The following is a 23,471-nucleotide window of genomic DNA, read 5'->3' as shown; positions in this document are numbered from 1 at the left end:
ACTGCTATTGTTAACAATAATAGGCGGAGACTTCCCTGGGACTTCTGGATTGCAAGCATTTCAGGAACACGCACTAACTGCCCCCCCCCCCGCCCGGGTCGTAGACAGAATTCCACAGACACGCCCCCAAACAGACCCTCCCCCTAGGCACGCCGACACCTCCCCCCCGCGAATGCCCCCCTCCTCTCAAACCTTACCCCCGATAGATTCTCCCCAGAGTAGATTATGAAGGAGGCCTTCCGTTCGCACCCGCCTCTCCAGCACCCCCTTTAGGCCCGGGCATCCCTGCGGGCGCCCAGACCGAACGCCAGCCGCGGGCCCGCGCCGGTTACCTGGCCGCGCGCTCCCGCTCCGCCTCACGCTTCCTCAGGATCGTCTTTGGTGCGAGCTCGCGCCAGCGCGCTGAGCGCACAATTAGTTTAAACTATGGCCCCGCCCCCTCGCGCCACCCTCTGATTGGCCCCGGTCGGTTGGAGTCTCACGCAAGGGCACGCTTGAGGACCCGGGAAAAGGAAGTGTGAGGACCACTGGGAAGAGAGCAGGGGTGTCGCTATTTCCGGGCCTGGACTTGAGAGCAAAGAAAACTACAAATCCCAGCACATCTCGCGGCTTTGGAGCCCCGCTCCTGGCGAACTACAGCTCCCGGTAGGCATCGCGGCAGCACTTACCGTGTGTGGCCGGGATGCGGTGGTGAAAGTAGTTACCATGGAGTTACGCTGAGTAACCCTGAGGTAGTGGGACGCCGAGGCTGGAGGGAAAGCAACTGCGGGTGAGTAGGGCGAGAAAACAGGAAATTCGTTCTAGGGGACCATTCGCTCTCTATGGAGAGATTAAGGAATTTCCCTTTCGGGGACCTGAGAACCCCCCCGCACACCCCTTACCCCCTTTCACAATGAACAAGACACAACATCCATACGGAATAGACCAGGGGAGGGCAGGGAAGGGCGACGAGATACATAACCACACGGATTTGGGGGCGCTTAAGAACATCTATCACAAACCTGGGACCCACTAATACGGATGCCTCAAATCCCTGACAGTGGGAGGTCTGAAACACTCAGAAAATGGATTGTTTTTTCCTCTGATGATGAACTGAGACCTCTTCAAGACATGGGAGTAGAATTAGAGTAAATCACGGGCTCTAATACTGTAGATGTATGGGGCTTGACTTGTCTCTTTCAAGCAGGAAGTTGTCAGGGTACAGCCTCCTCAGAGTCAAGCAGCATCTGCCCACACGCACTCATTAGGGGTCCTGCCCCTAAATTACCTCTTCTCCCTACACCTCCCCTATGGTCTGTTTCTCCTAGCTCTGTGGTTAGAGGTTTGTTTTTTTTTTTTAAGATTTTATTTTTTTTATTCGACAGAGATAGAGACAGCCAGCGAGAGAGGGAACACAAGCAGGGGGAGCGGGAGAGGAAGAAGCAGGCTCATAGCTGAGGAGCCTGATGTGGGGCTATCCCATAACGCCGGGATCACGCCCTGAGCCGAAGGCAGACGCTTAACCGCTGTGCCACCCAGGCGCCCCTGTGGTTGGAGTTTGATTCCTTTTACAGTCTTCATGACAGATTACATTTGGCAACTTACCACAGCACCTTCACATTCAGTCTCTCGTTTGAGTTTTGTTGAGTCAAGGATATTTATCCCCCTTTTACAGATTGGAAAACTGAAACCCAAAGAGGAGCAGCAACGTGCCCAAGGCCACATACCAAGTCAGTAACAGCTTAGGACCATACCCCAGTTTGCTAACTTCCAGCCAAGTCACTAACTTGAGTTTACAGCCTGTCTAGCTTAAGGACTTGTTGCAAGGAGTAGTTGAACTGCCCAGGACAGCAGCTAGGTTGAATCTTGGGCTTCCCTGTGGCAGCTGAGAATATAACCTCCCAGAATACAGTAGATTATATGTGGCCAACTTTTCTTGACATTCTTTGATTTTTCTTCCACCTGTAGCCCATAAACAAACCCTCTCTAGGCCAGGCCATTCAGTCTCCTATCAGATCTCATCTGATTATTCCTCAAAGCTTCCTGTGCCATCATATTGCTACTTACTTGAGAGAGGGAAGAAATAGGCTAACAATAAATCAAATTCCAATTGTTAGTAATTTCCAAAAATGGAAAACAAATTTTCATCAATGTGGATTGGTTAAAGTTACATTAACTTAATAAGGTAGGATACACATAAATTCTATTCAATAGTCTGCAGTTATTAAAAAAGGGTGAGTACAGGGGTACCTCGCTGGTTCAGTCAGTAGAGTGTGCCACTCTTGATCTCAGGGTCATGAGTTCAAGCCCCCTACTGGGCATAGAGCCTACTTTAAGATGGTGGGGGGGGGGGGTTGGGGTTTGCCTGAGTGTCTCAATTGGTTAAGCATCTGACTCTTGATTTCAGCTCAGGTCATGATCTCAGGGTCATGGGATTAAACCCCACATCAGACTCCCTACTGAGGGGGTCTCTCCCTCTGCCCCTCCCCACACTCACATGTGCAAGCACTCTCTCTCAAATAAATCTTAAAAAGGGGGGTGAGGAATAAATGAGTACAGAGAATACAACTATACAATTGCTTCGGTGTATTACTATTAGCACCTGCCACAGGACATACAATAACTCTCAAGATAGGTTTGTCTCCCTTTTACAGATGAGGAAACAGTCTGTGATAAAATTTTGTTCAAAGTACACTAGGGGCATGTATAGGTTAACAAGCCATCCAAAATCATAGTGACTTAAAAAGTATTTATTATTGCTTCCAAGTCTCTAAGTCAGCTATATGTTTCTTCTGGTCTTGGTTGGGCTCATTCATGCGTCTGCAGGAACCTGCGACTAGCCTGAACTTGACTTGGTGCAGGCTGGCTATTGGCTAGTCTATGATGGCCTCAGCTGGGAACACTAGCTCTCTGCACGTATCTCGCCTGCACATGTTTCTCACATCCCTCCAGTAGGGTAGCCATTTTCTCTTGGCACAGGCAAAGAGCAAGAGGGCAAACCCTCTCTTTAAGCTTTCTGTTTGCTTCATGTTTACCAACATCCCATTGGCCAAAGCAAGTCATAAGACTGAGCCCAGCATCAGAGTGGAACTACAGAGTTATAGGGCAAAAGAGATACCTGGGAGACCAGGAAGAGGAATAATCAAGGGAATCAATCTACCACAGAACACATTGATCAATTTTATCTGGAAAGACAGGCTTCATCAAAGAGGGTACACTAGGCCTGAGTATTAAAACATGAGCAGATTCACTAAGCCGGCAGCTGTTTCTTAGAACTGGATGCAGGTTGGTGTGCCACAATAAATGGAAACCTAGCAGGCCTTTCTGTGCTATGACAGACAGGGTTCTATTTGTTATCTTGGCTTCATTCCTTCTGGTCAGGAACAGGGCAGCAGGCACTCCATAAATGTTTGCAGAATTGAATTGAGTTTGTTACTGTGAATGAGGTGTGGACTGAAATAGCTGAACCTGGGAGCCAATTGTTAGAAACAGCAGCTTACCATCAACACTAGCAAAACAGAAAGGCTTGTATTTGGCAGTTTCTCATTCATTCCTCCCACAAACATTTCTTGAGTGCCTGTTGTAAGCCAGGTTCTGTGTCAGATGATGAATAAGACACAGTGCTAGCTCACAGCCTGGGCTACTATTTAAATGGAGAAGAGTAACAACTGTTTCCAACTGGCAAATTTATCTAACTACTGGGGGGTTCCATTTTTAATACTAACTTATCCAGAAAAATGCATCAGGAGCTGGGATGACACACAAAGTCAGAAGTTCTTACGAACTGCACTGAGTTAGGTTCTCTGATGGTCAAGGAAACTAATGGTAAAATTCTGCCCTTAAATATTTTAAGCTAAAATCCATGTCCAGTGGTGCAGAACTCGGGTCCCAAAACAGGACTTTGAGAAAAGTATCCAATCTTGCTTAAAGGCATCAAACCTGTTGTAGGTGCTCTAGTGGAATGAGCTTCTCTGTCTAGGTGAGAACACAGCCAGGTTCCTCTATTTCCGGAAAAGCCTGTGTTCTTTGTTGTCTGTATATTTGATACCTAAAAGATGCAGGTCTCCCTAATCAACAATCTGTGCCCACCAGGCCAGTCCTGATTTGACAGAGAATTCAACTGTGAAGTGACTCAAGGTGGCACTTCCACAAAGCTCAGTTGAGACTGCTGCTTTTTGAGAGGAAGACATTCACTTTCCATTCCTCTACACGTTAAATCACCAGAAAAGGAAATTATTCGAACTGTATTAAGCTTAAGCTGAATTATAAACTATCAGGTCCATGGTTTTGTAAGAGAAATTCATTTTAAGAAAATGTGTGGATTTCATTTTCTGCATATAATCTATTTACTTCTTTGAATCAAATGAGAACTGCATATCCTAAGGTTTCCCTTTTTACTGTGGCTGTCAGGAATTTTAGAGATAACATAGGCCAGTTCTTAATTCCATGGTACAGGTCTTTCTCTTCCTTTAGTCTGCCTTCTGATCTTTCTCTTCCATGTTTCCATTTCCTACATCTGCCCCGTCAGTCTGGTAGCCACTAGTCACCTGTGGCTGTTGAGCACTTGACAGGTAGCTTGTCCAAACTGGGATGTGTCAAGTATCTCAATTACTAATAGCAATTATATGTTGAATATTATTTTGGATATATTGGGTTAAATAAAATATATTAAGCTTGACCTGTTTCCTTTGACTTTTCTTTTTATAGCTACTAGAAAATTTTAAGTAACTTATGTAAAAAAATTATATATATGGCTCGCCTTTGCAGTGTTCATTATATTTCAGTCGGACAACCCCGTTCTATAAATTATCCTGTTTTATGAGTGTATTGTTATAAACTACCTCAAATCCTTTTGGAAAGCAGGTGAAGTAGTAAGCAAAGGAGTGGATGAAGTGAGGAAGAGGAGGTTGACTGGGACGTCCTTGTCAGTCTGTGTGTCTTTTGTTTGTATCTGTCACATACAAAACCCCTTGGTAAAGTGTGTTTTCAGCTTTCTTCTTCCCAGGTGAGTAGTATTCTCGTGGCTTTCCCCAGTCTCTTGAAAATTTCTCTGCTTTACTTGAGCTAAAAAATTGGAAAGGATCTGATAAGACAAATCACACCATGTTGTAAATGACTGATAACGTTGTGTTCACCCCTCTCAGGGGTATTTCCATTTTAACAGGGAACAATCCCTGAACCCAAAGGAATGAATCCCTAATGGTGGAGTTTCAGGCATTGGTGACAGGTGAGTGAGTGAGTAGACTCTGGTTTTGTGTGTATGTGCTTATATACGTAGGAGTACATTTGGGATGTGGCTGAAAGTAGGGTCTTTGGACGGAAAGGAAATGGTGCTGACAGACAAGCTGAGCAGAGAAGGTAGCAAATCCCCAGCTGGGTCAGACTGGCAAAGGGCTGTCAGACATCAGATCCAATGCAGGCCCTCAGGGGTTTGTTAAGCAATAGAATAGCCCAGTTGATGTCACGGGAGTATAGGTACCAAGACAGCCTCCATGGTAACTACTGTGGAGTGGCACAAAGGGCCTCAGAGTAGGATTCAGGAGTCTGTGATTGCAGTCCACACTGACTCATTGGCTTAACTCTGGGCAAGTGCTTTCATCCTGGGGTCTCAGTTTCTTTGTGTGGAAAGTAGAAATGGGTGTTAAAACTATCAGTGAGCTCTAAGGGATGTAAAGGTGCTCTGAGAAGTAGGAAATACCCTACAAATGCAAGGGATGGTGATTACTATCTTAAAACAGAAATGCAGCCAAGCAAGCCTGGAGTGGTGGAGGGTAGAAAGTAAGGGTGCAGAGCTCTGGGGGATACCTGGAAGCCTAAGCCCCTTGTACCTGGAACACCAGCCCTTCTCTATCGCCCCCAGGCTGCACCCGGACTCCCAGGGCCAATGCTTACACCTGACAAATGATGGCCTGAGCTATGAGCAAACAGAACTATATGAACACTTCGGTGCAAGAGCCCCCTCTTGACTACTCCTTCCGAAGCATCCACGTGATCCAAGGTCAGCCCACAGAGCACAGCACTCCACTCACCATGGCAACAGGCTGGGTACGGTCCCTAGGGAGAGACCAGTCTTCTGCTTAAGAGCCTAAAAAGAGTCTCCCCGTGTGCTTGCAGATTTTTTTGTTGTTGTTTTTTGAGAGGAGTAGGGGGTAAGGAGGTGGCAGGAGTGGAAGGGGTAATTGATCATCTTCAAAAGAATCCAGGCTACAGCAGTAAGTCAGGTGGGAAACCAGTTTATCAGCCAATGGTTTTATTCTCCTGTTTTTACCTGAAGAGAGGAAGAAATGAATGAAAACACAGGCAGAACTCTATATCCTCTGAGGACACAAGCCTATTCTGATCACTGGTAAAACATGCAGGGCCTCATTATTAACAACTGACATGTTACCAGTTTAAATATTTATTGATAAATATCTTATACTCATTCCAGTCCTATCCAAGTTTATTCCATCATCACCCACAATTTTTGCAGGTTCTAGCACTGCCCACGCTCATTCCCATTTTATTATCTAGTGTCTTTGTAAATACTCTTCAGGAAGGGACAGAGGGTGGCTCTCAGCAGTATCATATTCTCAGAGGAATATGCTTCTTCCCAAGGAAGTTCTGTCCCTGGCTTTTGCTGTCTGGCTTCTCATAAATGCACAGTCCTCCTGCTCTTACAGAACACATGCTGGTATCCACATATACCAGACCCGGGACCTGGATTTGGTTTTCTCTCATTGGCAACTGGTGGCTACTTTTAAGCTCAGGAAGAAGACAAACAGTTTTCCAGGAGGTACTAGCCCTGGCTTGAGTTTGGGCTACTACTGGGTTTGCACCAGCCACAGTGGTAACTCATATTCTCCCAGAAGCACACACCCACCTACCATGATCTTTATTTACCGTGCACAGCATCCTTCTGATTGACGTAGTCTGTTTCACAAGGGTTTTAGCTGTAATGGTCCTGTACAAGACAGCTGAGGTGACAGATGAGGGAAGTGAGGCTCCTGCCTACCCTGGGAATTCCCACCTCTGAGCAGGGAAATAGAGCTTTGCACTCTGTGGAACCTTCAAAATGAGGGGAGAAACAATCTACAACCATGGGTAACTCCGCAGCACAAACCATGGCCCAAACAGATGCCCTCTCCTTCATTCAATGGTTAAATATTTACTGAGCACGTACTATTTAGGAAGCACACGTCTATATATACATGCCAGGCAGGGATGGTGCTCCTTGCTGTGTCTTGTAAGGAGGAGAACAGGAGAAGCACATCCAAGCCCCAAAGGCCAGTCCCCTCAGTTTCCCCAGCGCTTGTGGAAAGAGTCTGGGGGTACTTGATAGACTATTTGCTAAAGTAATCAGTTGATGGATTATAGATTCTGAAATGGCAGGGACTTTAGACCATATCCAACCCATAGTCCCCTAACTTCTGCTCATGAACCCACAGTGTTAAGGGAGTCCACTACACGAGACACACTTACCAACCCCTTCCATTATGGGGTGAGGGATGATGTGAGGAAGTTATTATCAAAATAACTCCCACCCTCTAGAGACACATGGAAAAGCTGTGTGCAACCCTCCAGAGATATGAAGATGGGATCACATTTTCTTGGGTCTTCCTGGGGCTAAACACTTCTCAGTTCTTTGGGCACTGATCTCTGTGGTCCATTGCCCAGACCTGCCTTGGCCTACTCTGAACAAGGCAGCTTCAACAAATCCTCAAGCAACACGGTACCCTGGTGGAGTCTGAAGGGAACAAGAACCCGTAGCAATGGGATACCCCATTCCACTCTTGATACCGGCCGCCCGGATGGGTGCCTCAGGTTTCAGGCAACACAGCCCCACCAGTGGCTACTTCTGAGCCGGAGATCCGCCCATGCTTAGCGGCATTCCCCAAGCTGCTGCCTCACCAGGCTGGGTGCTAATCTGTATGTGGGTTTATTTTAACCCTTTTACTCAGCTGTGTCATTTCATTGGGGGTTCTCAGGATATGTGGGGGTGGGGGGGAGGATTAGGAGTTTATTTGTGAGCTGGAGTACCCTGCTCCCGCGCCCTTCTGCCACCTCCCCGCAGCCTCCGGCCGGACTGTGGATCGTGCTCACTGAGGCACTGAGGCCGAGGGCCATCTGGTGGACGCTGCCTGACCTGCAGCTGAGGAGAGGAAGTTAACACTGGGTGGAGGTGGGAGAGAGGAAGTGTGTCCAGTTAAGAGCTGAGGGGAGTGAAGACAGCTGGGCAGTTTCAGCAAATCCTCAACACTTCCTTCCCTGCAGGCAGCTTTAGACGAGTAATGAGAGGCTTAGGGGCAAGAGGAAAAATATAGTCCCTTCAGCCATAGTTCGTATCTGGTTCTGGCTCTGCCACTATGAGTCTGGGCAGGGGCCATCCTCTCTCCACCTCATCTGTCAAAAAGTGTGTGGGGGTCTACACAGATGGTTTGTTAACATCCCTGTTTTCCCTATTCTTTCTCCTCCTTGGCCAAACTTTCTGAGGGTGTTGTTTACACTACCTGCTTAGATTTCCTTACCCTTCTGTTCACTCTTGAACTCAGTCCAATCTAGCTTCTGTCCCCAGGCCCTTGTCATTTCATTGGAACAGCCTTCACCGAGGTCACCAGGGGCTTGAGTTGCCAAAATTACTTTTCAGTCCTTATTTCCCTGAAATTGACTCCTATAAACTATGGACTCCCTGAGCATCTATGAAATTATCTTCTTGTGGTTCTCCCTCCCTGTCTTTCCCTCACTACTCATTATTAATAGACTTCCCTTCCTCCTTGTCCCTCCTCTCTACCCTCACTCTCCAAGGAGAATCTCCTCTATTTCTCTAACTTGTACACCTTCTTTGCTAATGATTCTCGTCCGACTCCTGAGCTTCAGAGCTTCATATCCAACTGCCTGCTTGGTTCTCCACCTTTTTGTTACAGGAACCTCAGACACACACCAAGGCTAAGCCTGAACTCCTCACCTTTCCAACCCTGGTTTGTCTTTTTCTAATTCCTTATCAGTCCCCTAAACAAGAAACTGGGCACCACTCTTGATTATTCTTTTACCTTTACATCCAGTCAACTGTGAAGTCATGCTGATTTTCTCTCCCTCTCATGTCTTGCTTGGATGACTGAAAAAGCCCCGCTGGTCTTCCAGTCCCACTCACTCTCTTTAATACATCTCCACGCTAAAGCTTCAGAATGATCTTTCCGCAATGAAAGATTTGGATCATCTCCTTTGCTTAAACCCTCCAGTGACTTCCCATCACCTACAGAATAAAGCCCAAAATACCAAAATACCCTGCCCGGCACTCAAGGCTCCTTGGCTTTTTCCTCCTTGCCACCCCTCGTGCAGTGCATGCATACACGCCATTTCACACCTCTACGCCTCTGCTTGTGTGGTTCCACCCTCTGCTTGGTTAAGGTCTCCTAATCCACTGAGCTCCGTCTCAGGTTTCAACTTCCCTGAGTTCCCAGACTAAGCTAGGAGTCCTTCATGATTCCATCGCTATCACATTGCCAGTTTGTTTTCATCCTGCCTGTATGAGCTCCTCCAAGGCACAAACATCCGCTTCATCCCTGCCCTGTTACTCATCCAGAGCTTGGCACAGACGATCTCCCATTTTGTTTACCACTATACATCCAATATCTGGCACGTATACAGTTGCTCAGCAGTAATGCGAGAGAGAGGACATCAGAGGGTGTTGTACGGAAGGGAATGCTATAGCTCTACCAAAGGATAATTCTAGATTTTGTGCTATAATCATCTTGGTTCAAGCCTGATGATTCTAGTTCTTAGTTTCCGTAAGGTGGGAGTGATTTTGCCTCCCCCGCCCCCAACAGGGGTGGTATATAGAGAACCCAATGATATGACAGACGTGAGAGGACTATGTGACTCAAACCAAGAATTTGGGATGGGAAGTCTTTGACCCTTAGTCCAAGTTTACTTGGACTCCTGGGGCCTGTGTGACGGGGTCCTGAACTGACAGTGGGTAGAGTCACACTAGACTCAAGCATGAGGGTATGGTCCTGCCAGCCCCTCCAGCTAGAGCTTAGGCTATAAATCCTCCCAGCTCTGTCCCTTCCCACTCCTAAGAGAGAAAAGCAAAGATGATAACCCACATCTCACTTTGTCCCCTCAGACCTGACGAGCGAGGAGCCACGGACAGGGCTACGACCGCTAAGGCACTCAAAGTCAGGGAAGTCACTGACCCAGGCCCTGTGGCTGAACAACAATGTCCTCAATGACCTGAGAGACTTCAGCCATGTGGTTTCACTGCTGCTGGAGCATCCAGAGAACCTGGCCTGGATCGACCTGTCCTTCAACGACCTGACTTCCATTGACCCTGTGAGTCCCCAGCCCTAAGTGGCCAGTCAGGGTGGGCCTGACAGCACCTTGTCCAGCCCCTGGCCTCTCTCCCTCCCACCCATCAACCAGGAAGTAGTGAGGCAGCACGTGGCTGTGGGCTCAGACAGACGTCGGTTCAAATCCTAGGTTTGTCTCTATCTTTGGCAAGATACCCAACCTTTCAAAATGTCAGCCTCCCTGTCTGAAAAATGGGGAGCATGTGCCCCCACAAAACATAAAAGGTTCTGTGACGATTAAATGAGAATTATGAAAGCCAACTGGCACGTAGCAGGCTGGAGTAACATAACAGCTTTTGTTATCAGGCACCCACTGTGCCCTGTGCTGAGCTCTTCTGTGTAAGAGGTAGGTAAAGTACAGCACTTATTTTCCATGAACTCAGACTCAAGTTTTAAGAAATAAACACAACTGACCCTTTCTTGTCCAGGATCCCTAGCAGAGGGAAAAAGCAGTCAGAGCAGGGGTTGGAAACTGTTACCCAGGTTGCAGTGATCTCAATTTAACTATTTTGAAAGCTTCTCTTCTGTACCTAGTGTGATACTCTCTATCCCTGTCCCCTGTTGTGAAAGAATCTTAGATCACCAAAGCTAAAACAGTCTTCAGTGTAGGGGCAACTGAGGCTCAGGGGTAAGCAGGAGAGCCCAGTCATCTGGCAAGTCAGTGGCTGTGCTAGACCCCAGGCCGATACCTCCCGCCCCTCAGATCACAGCTCTATGTCAATGAGATACCCCTGTACCCCTTTGGAGTTAAATGAAAAGTAGGTCGGAGTTATCCAGAATGGCTTGCAGGGGGGTGGCATAGACTGGAAAGCAAGTTGTTTCCCAAACTCTTCCTTCTTTGCCCACAAGTCAGTCCTGAGCACAGATCCAGGGCCCTGTCCATCCTGGCTTTCGGTTTCCTTCCCCCAACAGGTCCTGACAACTTTCTTCAACCTCAGTGTACTCTATCTCCATGGCAACAGCATCCAGCGCCTGGGAGAGGTCAACAAGCTGGCTGTCCTCCCACGGCTCCGGAGCTTGACACTCCATGGGAACCCCATAGAGGAAGAGAAGGGGTATAGGTAAGTGCCCTGGCCCTGAAGCTGGGCTCCCCTGAGGAAAGGAGGTGGAGAGAGAAGAAATCCAACACCATTGTGCTGCGAAGCTGGGACAGAGAAGGGACTGGAGACCTTTAGGCATGTCTTACTATCAATCAGGGGAAACTGTCTCCCCCAAATTATACTTAGGTCCCTCCATTCCCTGCAGTTAGGGGAGATAGCAGCAACTGGTGGAGGGGGAAGGAGGTTCTGGTGGGGGGCTGGCCCCCACCCCAAGTCTTCCCCACAGGCAATATGTGCTGTGCACCCTGCCACGTATCACCACATTCGACTTCAGTGGAGTCACCAAAGCAGACCGTGCCACAGCTGAAGTGTGGAAACGCATGAACATCAAGCCCAAGAAGGTCCGGATCAAGCAGAATGCACTCTGAGGTTCCCAGGGCACCGGCAGTCCTAAAGGCCAGAGGATGTTTGGTTTAACAATAAACGATTTGAGCAGTTGAGCAGATGTGAAGTCATCTGTGCCACGTAAAAATGTCGTCTGACTCAGGCAATTGTCAGTAGCTCCAATCTTACTTCGCCGAAAGAGGGAGGCAGTAGAGGGAAAGGCCTATTGGCCTGGAACGCAGGGGACCTGGTTTACTGTATGGCCTTGAGAAACTTACCTAAACTCTCTGGGCCCTTTTTTTTACTCTTCAATTCAGATACTCCTGGGGTTAGAGCTGCTTCACAGAGCGCCAGGTTTCTGTGGAGATGCCTCAGAGAAGATGACAGGCTGTGATCTCTGAATCCCCCCCCACACACACTTCAGTCAGATCAGAGTAGTTCCACTGTTTTATATGCTGGTGTTCTGCTTGAGATTTCATTTGATAAAAAGAATCTTCTGCTTGAAAACAGTGGCTTGCTGGCTCCATATCAAGTATCCTTGGACTGCCTTTACCCCCCGACCCTGGGCTTGCTGGTAATTCCAATGAACCTGAGGCAGGGGCCCCAACAGTGACAGCTGCCTCGGATTCAAGTTTGTTCAGCTTTGACAGTATTCCCATCACTGGAGAAGGGACAAGCAGTCTTATCCAATCTGAGGTTAGCCCAGGCCAAGTTCCAGCTAAGACCTGGGAACCCTGAACCCTTATCACCTGGATTCCTCTCAATGCTCCTGGAAGACATACCCCTCCATGCCCCTCCCCCATCTCGCTGCTCACAGACCAGTAGTAGTACTAGGGTGGTGATCAGGACAGAGGGGCTGCAACCAGCACACAGATGAATACACTTCCTTTATCGAGGGCGACAAACCAAAACAAAACCCCAAGACCCCAAACATGTAAAAACCCAGGGTGCTAGAAATACAAACTCAATTCATTCAAATTCAAGCTCGCCCAGACCCTGGTCACAAACCCTAGTAAGGTGCATGTGAGCACCAAATTGGGGAGAGGGGGACAGGAGTGAGGCCAAGAGAAAGGGTGGGAAGGGCGCCTCCACAGGCCCCCTAGAGATCACCCTCACAGTGGTACCTCCACCTTCCCAGTGACAGTGAAGACCTACTAGGCCCTAACCTTTGACCCCCACCCCATCCCTGGCCAGGGCTTTGAATGCCAGTCCCAAATGGTTCTGCCCTCCCTTGCTCCATCCTCACTTGCTCAGGCTTCCAGCCTCACTCTTCTCCTCCTCCACACTCTTCTCTGTGATTAGTAGCAGGTTAGGGTACTGTGTGAGCCGCAGTGAGGCTGGGGGCCAGGGGAGGCAGGGTGGAGACGGGGTGAAGAGAGGAGAAGAGCTGTCCAAGGATCCCTCTCTTCATGGGATCCCAAACTGTACAACCAGCTCCTCTTTTGCGTCCACTCGGATCTGAGAAAGTGCACTGTAGGCATAAGCAGCTATCCTGGAGACCTGAGACAGAGGGGCCAGGGACGAAAGGAAGAGATAGAGCCAGTGAGAAGGGAGATCCAGAAAGCCGGGGAGAGGGATTGGGTGGCGAGAGAGGAGGGGGCGGTGGGGGACAGGAAGCCAAAGAGAAAGGCAGGGATGGGAAAGATGCCAAAGAACAAAGGGGAGAAAGAGAATAAAGGTGGAAAGGAGAAGATACAAAGTATGAGAGGTGACAGTGAATGCGGCACTCGAGCTACCAAGCTCCCTAACTCCATTTCCCTACCGCCTCTGAGACAGAGAGGGTGAACCCTCTGCCACAGCCGGGGGCGTGAGGGAAGGGCAGGCAGGGGTGGGCCCAGGGGTGGCTCACCTGCTGCAAGTCGGAGAAGGGGACGGGCTCGCTGGCCAGCACTTGGTGGGGCTGGCTGGTGAGGGATGGCAGCGGCGGCAGCTTCTTCCAGTGGGTCAGGCTGCTGCTCAGCACAGCCAAGCGGGTGCTGGCCAAGAGGACGGATGGGGGTGGGCGGTCAGGCCAGTCTGCTCTGCGCAGCCCAGCCCCAGCAAGCCTCGCTCCCTCAGGCCAGAGAAGCAGGGTGATGGACACCTCCGTTCACCACAAACTCGCTCCAGGCCCACCTCCCTCAGCCTCCGCACTCCTGAGGGCCACAGGGCAAACAGGGCTGACATGAACGTCTGCTGTGGTACCAGAGAGATCTGTTGTCAGTCTCCGGGGCTGCACCCAAACAACAAGCCTGGACTGGGGCTCAGGCTCCAAAGCTAGATAAGGGATGGAGGGGCAGAGAGGAACCCAAGTAGCTGGGGTAGGGGGGCGGCCGAAGCTGGCCAGGTCTCACCTGTACTGCCTTGCCCGGTCCATGTACTCATGCTGCTCCATGCCCTGGGAGTCCGCAGCAGACACGTCAATGATGTTGCTTTGGGGAGAGGAGGCAGAGGGAACATGACAGGTGCTTCAAGAGGGACACACAGGATTCACTGCCAAGTGCCAACTCCAGGGCTATCTGACACCAGTGTCCCTGCCTGCCCACTGGAGCAGGGCTGGGCCCAGGGGCACCTCTTGCCACTGACTTTTTCCCATCCCCCATGTCCTGCGCCCAGTCCCTCTATCCCATCCTTTAACATGGACGGAGAAGCTCTGCCCAGGCTTGGTCCTGTGGTGCTCACCTGGCTGTCTTAGCAAGGATGGAGGAGAGCAGGGCCTGCTCATCTGTGCGAGTGGGAGGCAGGCTGTGGTAGTTGGGCTCAGCTCCATTGAGGGCTTTGGTAGGGGGGCTGCTAGGGTCCAGCAGCAGCTTCCGTTCCTCTCGGTCCTAGGAGAGGCCGTGGGGGAGAAGTCAGCCCTGGAGCCTTTAGTCCAACACCTGCCTTTCCTGGGCTCCTCTCTCAGCCCAGCTCTGACCTTTAAGCACCAAAAAATATCGTAAGTGGCTAAGTGTGTGGAATGTCAGCTAAGGCTCAATCCTGCCTGCCCCTGGGAGCTCAGCTGAGCTGGTGGTCTGGGATGAATCAAAGTGGAACCAAGCAGTGCTAGAGGCCCTGAAAAGATGGACAAAGGCACAAAGCATGTATTCAGTAACAGCTCTAGAGCTGCTGCAGGTCAGGGGCCTAAGAACGGCACTCCTGATCCCCCAGACAAGTCTATTCCTCGTATAATGTCGGGGCAGGAGTCCCAGCCTCTGAGTCACAGTCCCAGTGTGCCCCCTTCTTGAGGGCAGGTCCCTTATAATCTCAGGTGTTCACTCTCCTCTGATGCTCTCTTTGTACACGACTCCCAGAACCAAACTTGGAGCGCCTGATGAAGCCCAACCTGACAGTGGGGCTGCTCCTTTGGTCACCACACCACCACACCTCTAGTATTGGGGTTTTGCTCATTTTCAGTAGTCCTGTTACTGCTAGCCTATGCTGACGATCACAAGCCCCGGAACTAACCTGGGGCCAGACCAAGTCTCCCTGGTCCCTCCAATTCTGTGTGTATTTCTCCTCGTCCTTATCTACTGCAATCTCTCTGGGTACGACCCTGCCTTGAGCCTATCCGCTGCAAATCCCTGCTGGCTTTGTGTCAGCTACAAATTGGGTAAGCAAACCTGCTGGGTATCTATCCAAGCTGTGAAGAGCAAGGGTGCCCAGGACAAAGCCAAGGACAAGGGGCCCATCCTGCCTAATGCTGACTCACAACCTGCAGTGCCAGACCACCAGTGCTCCACTCCAGGCCGCTCTCAGTTCCTACCACAGACGTTCCCACTGTGGGCTCGTGGCCTGGCCACAACTCCACAACGCTCCTTACAGAGGGCCACTTCCCCCTGCCCGCCTGCCCCACCCTAGGCAGGCCCAGCCTTTTCACAATACTCTTCCTTCTCAAGCCTAGGTTGCCCAAGTGTTCCCACTTCCCAAAACCATGACACAGGAGCAGCGGGATTCTGCCCTATCACCTCCCAACTCCTTGACACAGCCCCTCCTCCTTAAAACACAGGCTCAGTATTAAAGGGCTAGAAAAACAAAATGCTTGCCAAAGATCTAACTATCTCAAAGGAAAGCTGGCTCCATAATGAACCCTGAGTTTGCTTCCTGTGTGTCATCCTTCCCCCAGCCCTACTTGAGACAGATCTTCCTGCAGGACGGGGCAGTTTCCCCCCCCATCAGGGGTTCTTCAAGAACAAGGGTGTTTTCCTGAGACCTAGACTCCCAGAAGAGGCCAGGCTACCCACATCAGAGCGGACAAATAACGTCGCCCCACCCTCAAAAGGCCACGTGCAGCATGGAGGAGGTTTTTCACACCAAGGTCTGTCCCTGAGTCAGTGTCAACCCAGGAGTCAGGATTTCACTGTCTACCGTAGCACACACACATATATGTGGCCTGCCCATTACTAGCCACCTGGTCTATGGGCACAGCCGAGAGACAGCTTGGCCCAATGGATAAAGCACATGGCTTGATATCAAGACACCACAGCTAAGGCCCTACTCAGCTCTGTATCCTTGGCTAAGTCACTTAGTCTCTCTAAACTTTTTCTTGCCTTTAAATACATAACCTGTGCCTATATGACAAACGTTTGGCAAAAATCAAATGAAAGAACTATAAAGGCCTTTGAAAAATGAGTCATACAATTTTTTAATTAAAATAAAGGAGCAGAGATGAGAGTGGGAAAGGGGCGTGTCCAAGAACTGAGAGGGGGACTCTGAAATAGTGAATGGTATGGCAGAGACTTTTGCCACATGAAGCCTTAAATCACCCAACAGTGATCGAGCACCATTCTAGGGGTTAGAAACAGAAGTGAGAGCCCATCAAGCAGCTGAAATTCAGGAGAGCAGCAAGCCCAGTTCTCCCAACAAGAAGCTGGTATCCTTTCTTAGAAGGCACTAACCCTTCTTGACTCATTCCTTGCAAGAGTCTGTATTAATCTTTTGGGGACAATTTCCAACTATGCCACAGTTTTCCCAGTAGGCAGGAATACTGTCTTCTCTAGGAACCTGGGATGAAGTGAGGGGTAGTGGGCAGGAGGTATGCCTAACATAAGGCATAAGAAATAAGAGTATGTGTTCATTGAGTGTTTGGGAAATTAATGAGGCCCAGGAGCCACTCATGCCTCTCATACAAATACATTTTCCTAACCTTAAGTCCTTAATCCAAAATAGGTTCATGTGAGTCACTGGGGAAGGACCTACTTCCCAAATACCAGTAACAGAATCCATTTCTGGGACCATCTTCCCCACCACACTGTAAGCTACTTGCTGAAATCTTTCTATCGTGTCTTTGTCTAGAACGTCTTGAAATGTACAATCCAGACTTAGAGACAATCAAAAAGGTGAGTGGCCAAGAGCTTGAGACTTCATCCTCACGAAGGTCTCCCCACTCCTAAAAGGAGATCAAGCAGGCAGGCAGGGTTTAAGGTGTGGGGAGAAGTGAGAATGCACCAAGGGGAAGAGGGAGAATTTAAAACTGCACAGGTTTCTCAGCCTAATCCGTTGTGCAACAGGATCAGATCTACAGTCAAATTCCCAGGACAGGCACCCCTCTAGCTGAAGTAACCTTCAAGCCCCAAGCAAAAACTGCACTGAGGCAGGCCAAACTGAGCTCCCCATCCCGTCTCTCTAATACAATCCAGCCAAGGTGGAAACCCACTTTGTAGCTTCCCAAACAACTTCTCACACGTCTCTATGTCCTCATTGTCTCTATTAAATTCTTCACTGGTCAACTCAAATGCCACCTACTTCCAGAGGCCTTCTCTGACCCCAAACCAGCAGTGACCTTCCTTCTCCAACCCCAGGGGCTGACAGCATACACAAATTCCTGATTCACGTCAGGACAAACGAACTCTGAGCCTCAGTTTACCCGTCTCTAGAATGGATTCACAAAGCCCGCTCATACAAGCGCAGAAAAAGCACAGGAAGCTGGAAAGACAGTGTTTCCCAGACCTAGACTGAGGATCCTAAAGCTATAAAAGTTTAAGGGTAGGATAAGATGAAAGGGGTGGGAGCGAGCGGGACAGTCGTCTGCCTGCACACCCCAATGCGGAGACTGTAGAGAAAGCTGGGGCTTTAACAGGGGTAGGAGCCCGGCCGGACGTCCCCTCTGTAATCTGTCCCCTCCCGGCCTCCGTACTATATGAGCCCCGCATTCCCGCTCTTCTGCAGGTTTTCTTCTGGGCCCCACGACCCAGTCTCTCAACCCTCATTCCCGAGCCTCGCCCGCCGCGGCCGCACCTGGTCCGAGTCCTCGTTCTCGCTGCTGTAGCAGCACCCCATGGCCGGGGTCGGGCCGGGCACTCAGGCCGCGCCGAGGAGGGACGGCGTCCGTCGGGAGCCCTTCCGGTCACATGACCCGTGGCTGCATCCAGCAAGATCTACCCGCCTCCCCGCCTATCCCTTCCCAGAGCAGGGCCGCTGCCGCAGCAACCCCGGCTTCCGGCCCCGCCTCCACCGCGTGATCATAGCCAACCAATGGGAAGCCTCACCTCGCTTGAGAAACCGAGAGACACGTGATGCGATGACAGGGAGGGGTGAATCACATGACTGCAGTCTGCGCCCAGTTTTGGAGCTCGAGTCTTCTTCCACAGGCTCTAGAGGTCCTCGTACTATATGGTCGCGTGGCTGCCAGGGTACCTTTCTGGGCCAGTGAGTGAACTTGTACCAAATGCCATCATGATTTGCTGTTAAATGCTATGCGAGGGGCGAGTGGGATTGAGGTTCTACGCTCCTAGAGCACACAAGTCTGTGTGTACAAACACTGGACACAGATGCCCAGCCCCCAGTCGGAGGACACATAGGCGCCCAACGGAGCTCAGCCTGGACTGGGGATCGGAGACTTACTGGAAGAAAAGCCCTTATTCATGCGCAAACCAAAGCGGAGCAGAGCTTAATCCTGGAAGAGATAGAGACCACCTCACAAGCTTTGCCCTAACGCATTTCTCTTCAATCTTGCTGGTCTGTTTGCAGCAACCATAGTAATCTAACACACAATGCTCTTTTCTTAGAACCATCCCATATCTTCCCTTGGACGCTGAACACAGGTCCAAGTCTGTCGTTCAAGATCTTGCAGGGCCTCTCACCTGTCTCCCATTCCAGCATCTGGGTCATGGGGGCTGGTAGTGACGGTGGTGGTAGTGCAGGGATTGGAGTGATGCCTCACCAGCCATAAGAAAATATTTGCAGTTTCCTGACTGACCTCCTGGACTTCCCACATGTAGTCTGGTACACTGTCTCCCCACCAGGTTTGTCTTCTGTCTTCAAGCCTCACTACAAACAGTAATCTGATTGCCATCTTCGATCCCATTATTTGGGCATCTCCAGCTCCCTGTGCTTAATCCCTACCCATGTCAATTCCTTCACTTATCAAATCAAAAATTACTGAGTGTCTGTGTTGTGCTATACATTTTTTGTTTTGTCTAGATACATAGCGATTCACAAAATAGCCCAAAGTCCTTGTGTCCGTGGAGCACTGCATTGTTTTATTCTCCATTTCTGGATCAGTCTCTTCCTCCAAACTTCCTGGAAGAAGGGCACAAGATCTGACTCCCCTTTGTGACCCACACCCTGGCATTTGCTTAGACAAAATGTCAGTTGAATTTTGAATTGAGTAAATTATAGCCTCCCATCACATTGGCTCACACCATGTCCCATGTCCTGATACAAGGAGTTAGAAGAGGTCACCAAACCCAGTAGCTCTTATTACCCCTCAGATCAAGACCCTGGAGTTCTGTACATTTTTTCAGGGCTCCAGAAGGGTAAGAGTCAGCCCCACCTTGTTCCTGCAGCTAGTAACTTGAACTGCAGGTTTCCGGTGACAGCAGCAGCTTCCGCATCAATAATTGAGAGCAGGTCCAGCCTGCCTCAGGGTTCTCTGGCCCCAAGAGCCCCCCCCCTCCTGTCCTATGCTCTGATCTTCTCCAAGCAGGAGCCTTCAGCGCAGGTAAGCAGGGCTCTTTAGTGTGGGTTCCCAAGCACACCAGTTCAAACTATCACTTACCTACTCACATCCATTTATACACTCTTACTTTCAATTTTAGTCCCCACCATTACCGGGGCCTCACAAGGGGCACATCTGGAGGAAAGGGAGGATGGTCCAGGGCCCGCAGGAGGAGAAGGCATTTATCCTCCATAGGGGCCCTGGAAGAAGAGGCTCAAGTGGGGGGACTGTGTGCTGTGTGTGTACACACTTGTAAAAGGAATTCCGAGAGAATAGAAAGGGTGAATGCTGGGGAGGGGCGACAGGACTGGAGAGGAGATACAGAATCAAGGACTCCTCCCACCCTCAGGGAAGACCAGATGGAGGGGTGGGAAGAAATCTCATCCTAGAGTTTTGATTGCCTTTTACTGAGGCAGCACACAGGGCCTGAAGGGGTTTCTGACTACAAAGCCGTGCTCTTTTGCTCCACATTAATGGGTCAGAGAAGACAAGGCAGAGGGTAGGGAGGGTAGAGAATATCTCAGAGGAGATCTGCAGAAAGCAGTCCAGAGGGGTGACTAGAGATGACGAGAAACAGGTGGAAGAAGGTGAAGATAGGACCAAGGGGCAGAAGTGGGAAGAGGTGGTTTGGGGGTGGGTGCAGAACATAGACTAACATGAAGTCCTTGAAAGTACATGGGTTTGGAAGCAGATCAATTCAGATTCAAATCCCAGTTCTGCTGTGTGACTCTGGACAAAAAACAGCCTTTCTGAGCTATGGGTTGTAAAATACAGGGATAACACAAATGACAAGCAATGGTGGGTGTGGGTTTCCCTCCCTGTCTCCCTTCACCCCAGGGCGCTGGCAGGGACCATGTCCCCTGCCATCGCACTGGCCTTCCTGCCACTGGTGGTGACATTGCTGGTGCGGTACCGGCATTACTTCCGACTGCTGGTGCGTATGGTCTTGCTGCGGAGCCTCCGAGACTGCCTTTCAGGACTGCGGATTGAGGAGCGGGCCTTCAGCTATGTGCTCACCCATGCCCTGCCTGGAGACCCCAGTCACATCCTCACCACCCTGGACCATTGGAGCAGCCACTGCGAGTACCTGGGCCACATGGGGCCTGTCAAAGGTCAGTAGCCTTCTGCTCCAGGAAGCACCCCCACGGTGGTAAGGAAGGTCTGGGATATGCCACTGCCTACTGGATGCATTGGGCAAATTCCTGATCCTCTCTGGGTCTCTTTTTTCTCCTCTGCAAATGAGGGTGCTAGGCAAAGTTATTCATTCATCTAGCAAACACTTATTGCCTCGCTTGTATACTACGCCTGTACTAGGTGCTGGCTGGGAAAAGGAGCAGAGGCCACACAGATGAATCAGCCACAGATGCTGGCCTCAAAGGGGACATAATACAAAGGGGACAACCATCTCAGCATATAACCCATAACTTTGCAATTACCTGTGCTAAGTATCTCCCCCACCCCCACTGTGGAGGCTTCCACATCCCATTCAGGGTAGTTGCCTGACTTTGTCTGAGTCCCAGCTCCTGGCACAAGTGCTTTTAGAGTCTGAAGAAATTTTTCAAATTCCAAGGTTAGAAAGATATTCAATGAATAGGGGCGCCTGGGTGGCACAGTGGTTAAGCGTCTGCCTTCGGCTCAGGGCGTGATCCCGGCGTTCTGGGATCCAGCACCACATCAGGCTCCTCCGCTATGAGCCTGCTTCTTCCTCTCCCACTCCCCCTGCTTGTTTTCTCTCTCTCGCTGGCTGTCTCTATCTCTCTGTCGAATAAATAAATAAAATCTTTTTTAAAAAAAGCTATTCGATGAATAAAACAAGGGGGAATGAAACTGGAAGTTCTAGCAAAGGTCTCTCAGAAGCCTGGTGGTTGTTTCTACTTGAGCCCTCCTGGAGGAAACAACACGTACACAGGCCTAGAAGTGCTTCCAGCTTGGCCAAGCAGATAAAGACAGGTGGGAAGGGGCAAAGCCAGCCACGTATACCAATGCAGCTGATGGAATGGGCCAGCATTGACTTGGTTGACTCTGGGCACAGTGTTTGGGAGGGCTGTGATACAGGCTACAGATGGGAAGAACTGGAAATGTTGGGTAGGATCAGGTCTAAGAAGGTCCTGAATATCAGGCTGAGGATGTCAAGTTCAATCTCAAAGGCCTTGAGGATCATAGGAACCAAGGAACAGGATCAGGTCTGTTTGTTGGAAAGATGCCTAATGGCAAGTATGAAGATGAGAATGAAGGAGGCAAGCCTGGAGGGGCAGGGGGACCAGCGGGGCAGCTGGAATTGTAGTCCAAGAGAGAAGACCCCAGCTGGTTGGGGGTTGCAGTGAGGTAGGTGGGCATTTGAGATCCCTTTCTATCAGGGGCCCTGCAATCCGTCTCCCACATCTGCTGCAACAGCCATCTTCCCCCCAGGTCAGATTCTGATGCGGCTGGTGGAGGAGAAGGCCCCTGCTTGCGTGCTGGAGCTGGGCACCCACTGCGGGTACTCCACATTGCTTATTGCCTGTGCCCTGCCCGCCGGGGGCCGCCTTCTCACTGTGGAGTGGGACCCACGCACAGCAGCAGTGGCTGAAAAACTCATCCGCCTGGCTGGGTTCGACGAGCGCACGGTCAGCCCCCACCTCCCCAACCCTTGTCTCTTCCCTTCCACCCCCAGCCTTGCCCTAGCCAGGCCTCCCCAGTGAGGAAATCCCACCTAGGAGAAGGCAGCAGCTCCACAGAGGGGACTGTGACCCTGGGTGATGCGTGAACTCCTGTCCTGTTCCAAGTCATTGCTTGTATTTGCTGCTGGATAACAAAGGAGCAGTTAAGAGGAAGGTCTCTGGAGCCCAGTAAATCTGGGTCCAAACCCTACCTCTTGTGAGCTTTATGATCTTGCGCAAAGCATTTATTCTCTGAATCTCAGCTTCATCACTGGCAGAATGGAAATCACAATACTGATGTTGACCTCTTGGGTCTGTTCTCAGGACAGAGGAAATGTGAGAACATTCGTGGGGACCTAGGCCAGGACCTGGCATAAAGAAAGCCAGATTCTGTGGGAGTCTGGTGTGGGAGAACAGTCCCTCCACCCTCACCTCCAGCTCCTCCCACCCCCACAGGTGGAGCTCATCGTGAGTAGCTCAGAGGAGGTGATCCCACGCCTACGAACCCAGTACCAGCTGAGTCGGGCAGACTTGGTGCTCCTGGCACACCGGCCCCGATGTTACCTGCGAGACCTGCAGCTGCTGGAGGCCCATGCCCTGCTGCCAGCTGGTGCCACTGTGTTGGCTGACCACGTGCTCTTCCCTGGTGCACCTCGCTTCCTACAGTATGCCAAGAACTGTGGCCGCTACCGCTGCCGCCTCCACCACACTGGCCTCCCAGACTTCCCTGCCATCAAGGACGGCATAGCCCAGCTCACTTATGCAGGACCTGGCTGAGGTCCAGCCCTAGGATACATACTGCTGCCCCCTCCACCCCCACCCAAACAAGGACCTCAGAACATCCCCTCCCCTCCCTGGTTGTGGCCTGACACATGCTGGGCTCAGGATGGGGAGAGGCTGTCCTCCCACCTTTGCCCTACTCCCATTCCACACTGATTCAGACATCAAGTTCTGTCAGATTGCTTGGTCCCACTAGCCCCTCTCCTTCCAGAGAGTCATGGATTAACAGGCAAGAGCCCTGAGCTCCCAATCCCAACTCTATCACTGATTTTCTGGGTGACTCCAAAGGAGTCCTTATGCTGCTCTGAGATTTAATCTGCTTTCTTAAAACCAAGGAAGCTGGCTGGAAGAGCAGCAGGGGCCTCCCAGCTCTGGGCCTCAGAAAGCCTGCCCTCCCCCAGCCAATGCAGTTCCAGGTGGGATC

At 50.5% G+C, this 23,471-nt stretch overlaps 4 protein-coding genes across 7 annotated transcripts in view; 2 read left to right on the top strand and 2 right to left on the bottom strand.

Annotated features, from left to right (window-relative positions):
• Positions 1–418, bottom strand: part of NUMA1 (nuclear mitotic apparatus protein 1) — a 66,306-nt gene extending 65,888 nt beyond the window's left edge. The window contains exon 1 of one of the 2 annotated variants that reach the window (XM_034666409.1): positions 333–418. The gene's annotated coding sequence lies outside the window, so the exon portion shown is untranslated. The other variant, XM_034666408.1, reaches the window with a different exon arrangement.
• A 134-nt stretch (positions 419–552) lies between these two features.
• Positions 553–11,847, top strand: LOC109491003 (leucine-rich repeat-containing protein 51). 2 transcript variants are annotated; one of them, XM_034666429.1, is made up of 6 exons: positions 553–769; positions 5,124–5,206; positions 5,840–5,977; positions 10,085–10,290; positions 11,220–11,368; positions 11,634–11,847. In XM_034666429.1, the coding sequence occupies exons 3-6, from the start codon at positions 5,896–5,898 to the stop codon at positions 11,773–11,775; spliced, it is 579 nt and encodes a 192-aa protein (XP_034522320.1). In that variant the 5' UTR covers positions 553–769; positions 5,124–5,206; positions 5,840–5,895; the 3' UTR covers positions 11,776–11,847. The 2 variants fall into 2 exon arrangements, with proteins under 2 accessions (XP_034522320.1, XP_019664296.1); XM_019808737.2 differs by lacking the exon at positions 5,840–5,977.
• Positions 699–23,350, top strand: LRTOMT (leucine rich transmembrane and O-methyltransferase domain containing). 2 transcript variants are annotated; one of them, NM_001282046.1, is made up of 10 exons: positions 699–769; positions 5,124–5,206; positions 5,840–5,977; positions 10,085–10,290; positions 11,220–11,368; positions 16,535–16,542; positions 19,574–19,631; positions 20,466–20,740; positions 22,038–22,234; positions 22,724–23,044. In NM_001282046.1, exons 8-10 carry the CDS (start codon positions 20,482–20,484, stop codon positions 23,042–23,044), a joined length of 777 nt encoding a protein of 258 aa, NP_001268975.1. In that variant the 5' UTR covers positions 699–769; positions 5,124–5,206; positions 5,840–5,977; positions 10,085–10,290; positions 11,220–11,368; positions 16,535–16,542; positions 19,574–19,631; positions 20,466–20,481. The 2 variants fall into 2 exon arrangements, with proteins under 2 accessions (NP_001268975.1, XP_034521468.1); XM_034665577.1 differs by lacking the exons at positions 699–769; positions 5,124–5,206; positions 5,840–5,977; ... (1 more) ...; positions 11,220–11,368; positions 16,535–16,542 and having other exon boundaries at positions 19,022–19,631; positions 22,724–23,350.
• On the bottom strand, positions 12,600–18,102 carry LAMTOR1 (late endosomal/lysosomal adaptor, MAPK and MTOR activator 1). The gene is made up of 5 exons (XM_002927983.4): positions 17,927–18,102; positions 14,393–14,538; positions 14,065–14,142; positions 13,581–13,707; positions 12,600–13,231 (listed from the first exon to the last, which is right to left on the bottom strand). The coding sequence occupies exons 1-5, from the start codon at positions 17,966–17,968 to the stop codon at positions 13,139–13,141; spliced, it is 486 nt and encodes a 161-aa protein (XP_002928029.1). The 5' UTR covers positions 17,969–18,102; the 3' UTR covers positions 12,600–13,138.
• Positions 23,351–23,471: the final 121 nt, after the last annotated feature.

Source organism: Ailuropoda melanoleuca, chromosome 8, assembly GCF_002007445.2.
Source record: "Ailuropoda melanoleuca isolate Jingjing chromosome 8, ASM200744v2, whole genome shotgun sequence".
Classification (NCBI taxonomy): domain Eukaryota; kingdom Metazoa; phylum Chordata; class Mammalia; order Carnivora; family Ursidae; genus Ailuropoda; species Ailuropoda melanoleuca.
This window is presented reverse-complemented; position numbering and strand designations above follow the sequence as displayed.